At 30.1% G+C, this 4929-nt stretch overlaps 1 protein-coding gene across 1 annotated transcript; it reads left to right on the top strand.

Moving 5' to 3' along the window:
* The first annotated feature begins 520 nt into the window (after positions 1–520).
* Positions 521–2175, top strand: LOC141707760 (delta(12)-fatty-acid desaturase FAD2-like). The gene is made up of 2 exons (XM_074511103.1): positions 521–673; positions 764–2175. Exon 2 carries the CDS (start codon positions 775–777, stop codon positions 1939–1941), a length of 1167 nt encoding a protein of 388 aa, XP_074367204.1. The 5' UTR covers positions 521–673; positions 764–774; the 3' UTR covers positions 1942–2175.
* Positions 2176–4929: the final 2754 nt, after the last annotated feature.

The raw sequence follows: 4929 nt of genomic DNA, 5'->3' as shown, positions 1-4929 counted from the left end.
TTGGGAAAGGCTAAGTAATTGGATGAGATTTCGATTTATGATTTATTAGATAATTTAAAGAAATTAAATAATTTATTAACAATTTATCAAATTGGTTATTTTTTTTAGTTTTTTTATCTAACGATTTATTTGGATAATATTTGAAAACTGGCCGATTTCTGTTATGAAGCCTGCATGTAGTATGAGCACATGTAATGTGTTGATTACTTTTTCAGTCATCACTCATCAGTTGTACTAATTTGACCGAGGACGCACTACTCTAAACATGAGAATTCGAATTGCCTAAAGCAAATACCAGAAGCCAGAGGCAGGTCAGGCACGTACAGACAACAGGAGACGTAGAAGAAAACTTTAAAATACAATAAACTTCTCAAACGAGGAATTTTGGTACATGGCTGGCTGGCTGGCTGGCGGGCGGGCGGGCTATTGCTATATTTTTATTAAACCTATTTTTTAGTGGAATTTTGTGACTGGCGTGCTACATTATTGACCTTCCTTTGTGTAATTGCGGTGCACTACACCTTCAACATTACATATATATATAACTCAGGTTCAGCACTCATCTTAATTTAACCAAAACAAGATATTAGTTAAAAGGGAGAGAGATCTACACAGAGATACACAGCAATCAAAAAACATCCATTGTAAGGGCCAAAGCAATAAGCTTTCTCAGGTAATAATTTTCTCAAACATGATAGACACTTAACATGCATGTTTCATTTTTATATTGTGTTCTAACAATTGTACGTGTTATGTTCATTAGGTCATTTAACAATGGGTAAAGGTGGTCGTATGCCGGTTGCTGGTGGTGGAGAGGTGAAGCAAGCTGATAAGAATGATCAGGATATCTTCCGTCGAGTTCCTCATGAAAAGCCACCTTTCACTATTGCAGACATTAAGAAAGCAATCCCACCTCATTGTTTCGAGCGCTCCCTCATTCGATCTTTCTCCTATCTTGTTTATGACTTGGCTGTTTGCTTCCTACTATATTATGCAGCTATAAATTACATAAATCTCCTCCCTAAGCCTTTATCTTACCTTGCATGGACTGCTTATGTTTATGTTCAAGGTTGTTTTATGTTTGCGGTTTGGGTGGTTGCTCATGAATGCGGGCATCATGGCTTTAGCAAGTATCATTGGCTCAATGACACTGTCGGCTTTGTTCTCCATTCTCTTCTCCTCGTCCCTTATTTCTCGTGGAAAATTAGTCATCGTCGTCACCATGCCAACACTAATTCTCTTGACCGCGATGAAAACCATATTCCTAGATTTAAAGAAACGATCCGGTCTTACTACCATCACTTCAACAACCCAATTGGCCGAGTTTTCATCATTGCCTTCACTCTTACACTAGGATGGCCTTTGTACTTAATTGTTAACATAGCTGGACGAGAATACGAACGACATGCATCTCACTTTGACCCATACAGTCCAATCTACTCCGAACGTGAGAGAGTTCAAATCTTGCTGTCAGATATTGGTTTTCTTGCAGGATGCTACTTGGTATACAGGGTTGCTTTAGTGAAAGGATTCACATGGGTGATGCTTGTGTATGGAGCTCCCCTACATGTTGTCAATGGTTTTTTGGTTATGATTACTTTACTGCACCACACTCATCTTTCTTTACCTCACTACGACTCTTCCGAGTGGGACTGGCTGAGGGGAGCTCTAGCCACAGTCGACAGAGATTACGGAATCTTGAACAAGGTGTTCCACCACATTGCTGACACACATGTGCTTCACCATCTCATCTCCAGCATCCCACATTATCATGCGGAGGAGGCAACCGAGGCAATCAAGCCAGTGTTGGGGGATTACTACCATTATGATCCAACTCCATTTTACGTTGCAATGTGGAGAGAGGCTAAAGAGTGTCTCTACGTGGAGGCAGAGGATAACGACAAGGCCAAGGGTGTTTACTGGTTCAAAAATAAGCTTTAGAGTCATATTTCATTATAAATCAAAGAGATGCCACTATCCAAGCTTTGAATATTAGTAGATGAAAAAGTATTGTCAGTACAAAAATAAAGTTTGTTTGATTGTATCATGTCATCTTCTTTTGTATGGAAATGCATGCACTGCTTGGTATTGTTGCCATTGGACAGTAATCCACAATCACCTGTTATTGACCTGATATTAATTGTTGATTAGAGAGCGATGCTACTTTCTTTTGTATGAAGGGCAAATGCTGTAAAACCTTCATAAATAAATAACCAGTTGATTAATAATCTTCATAATTCTTTTTCCATCTCAACATATATAATAGATAATGTTTATTATTAACCTTAAAAGAATGGATTTTTTCTTTTAGCAGACATGAAATAAGAATTGTAGTTTTCTTTGTAGAAGCTTCTGGAGCAATTGATATTAATTGCTTAATATTTTTTTTATTCACTCCTTATTCCAATTTAAATTATTTAAATATACTTCAAGTTATAAAAATACAAAATAAAATGAAGAAAGTGAGAGAGAGAGGGAGAATATTTTATTAATTTATTGAAAAATAATAATTAAGAACCATGTAGAAAATTTTGAGAACTTAGAACAGAGAAGAGTCTTTAGTTTTTTACACAATTTCTGAGAGTTTTATGGCCCATTAATATAAACGTCACTCTTTATTTTTAAAATTAAGATCCCATCTTGCAAGTTGCATCTGGAGTGGCAGTTTATTATAGATACTATATTAGTTTTAGGACAAATACTTATCTTTAACTCAGGAAGTGGCAGTTTATTAGAGATACTATATTAGTTTCCGGCATATACTTGATTATGTAATATTTATTTATTGAAAATAATATCAAAAAGTTATTTTATAATTTTTATAATTTCATGTATTAATCTATATATCTTTACAAACACATCCATTTCTTAGTTAAATTTCTAAGGTTTAACTCTTAAATAAGTACTCACCTAATTTAACTGACTATACCTTTTTTAATGTTAATCAAAGAGGTATTTTTTTTAATTACAGAATTTGATTAGAAAATTAGAACTCTATCATTAAAAATACAATACTCATATATCTCCCCTAAGTACTTATGAGCTTTTTTTCAAATTTAAATATGTCAAATAAAGATTTATATATTTAAGAATAAATGAGATCATGAGAAATTTAAAAGATGAGAAAATGAAGAATAGAAAAAATTAGTTGAGAAAGAAAGAAAGGAGTAGAGAGAATTAAATGAGAAAGTAAAAAAGATAATGAAGTAGGAGGGAGAATAAGTGGAGAAAGAATCATTTATTTTAATATCACTACCTTAAAACAGGTGCAATGCACATATCTTTTTTCAATATTATATAACTTTTAAAAAAAAATTGAATTAAAATCTTAAATTTGCTCATTTAAATTTTTGAAATGATATAATTTCATGATATATATTAATAGTCATATATATTCATAATTTTTTTAATAAGAGATATATGAAAAGTACAATGATACTTATTAAACGATATAATTTTATTGATATTTCTACGTGTTGTTAAAAAATGATTATATTTTAATTGAAAGTTAAATTTTAGTTTGAATCAATACATGAATTATATTCATGTTTAGTCTTATATTAACTTCATTTTATCTTTAATCAATAGTTTATATTATTGTTTTTAACCCGAGACTAGTCATACACACAAAATCCAACTAATTATTTTTAGTTTGATTTAAATTTTTTAAACCCCATTTAATATGATAATTTTATTTTAACCGGAAAAATAGCAAATATGATTTTTTTAGCTAGTTGAATTAATTTTTGATAAATTAACTTCCGATAGAAATATAATATCTATATAATAATTAAATTATTTGTTACAGTAAAAATTGTTACAAAAATTAATCAAATAAAAATTAAATTGGTAGAATAATTATCAATTAGAATAATATATAAATCAATATGAGTTAGAATTTAATTTTGTAGAAAAACTGACTTGAATATCAAATATAATAAAACATAGTTTAATATGAATTAGAATTTAAATTAGTCGAGGAAATTGACTTCAATATCACTTTGAATTAGAATTAGAATGATTAACGGAACGACCAACCGTAAGCTCAGTTTAATATGATAATTTAGCTCAGTTTAATATGATAATTTTGTTTTAACTCGGACAAATATTATCTATGATTTTGTTTTAAATAGGCGAGTTATATTTTGATAAATTAACTTTTGATAGTATATATATATATATATGAGTTGTTCCCAGCATCGTTGGATGGGATACAGCTGCCGCAAGCATTGCGGAAGCATGAAACATTGTGGATGGTGTATCCCAAACAAGTTGATTGGGGATAATTTGCCTATATATATATATATATATGAGGACTATTCTAATAGAAATCATTTTAGAATAGAAGTTAGAAACCAAATAATTTTTTTAAAAAAATTACTTCGAAACATAGCATATGTATGCAAATCGATCGTTGAGAGATGGAGAAAAATCAAATTAAAAACGGAGATGAAAAGTTTGAGAGATGGAGAAAAATCAAATTAAAAATGGAGATGAAAAGTTGAGATTGGATGTGGGAGGATGTGGATTAGTTGGGTGTCGTGCTTTTAGGACGATTAGTTTAGATTGATATAATGGCTTAGATTAGTTTCTACTTTCCATTTTCGTTTTGGTTTCTATTTGATCATTCCCCTAAATACATATATATATATTATAATTAAATTATATTTTACAGTAAAGATTGTTATTGAAATTAATTAATTAAAAATTAAATTAGTAGAATAAGTTGAACTCGACATCAATTAGAATAATATATATGTAAATATGACTTATAATTTAAATTTATAAAAGACTTGACTTTAATATCAAATATAATAATACACATTTCAATATGAATTAGAATTTAAATCGATAGACAAATTTAACTTCTATTAAAATATATAATAATGACCCATTGATCAACTACCAATCAAATTTTTAATATTTTAT

Source organism: Apium graveolens, chromosome 2 (genome assembly GCF_009905375.1).
Source record: "Apium graveolens cultivar Ventura chromosome 2, ASM990537v1, whole genome shotgun sequence".
In the NCBI taxonomy this organism is placed as follows: Eukaryota; Viridiplantae; Streptophyta; class Magnoliopsida; order Apiales; family Apiaceae; genus Apium; species Apium graveolens.
The sequence above is the reverse complement of the archived record's forward strand: the minus strand, read 5'-3'. Positions and strand labels throughout refer to the sequence as shown.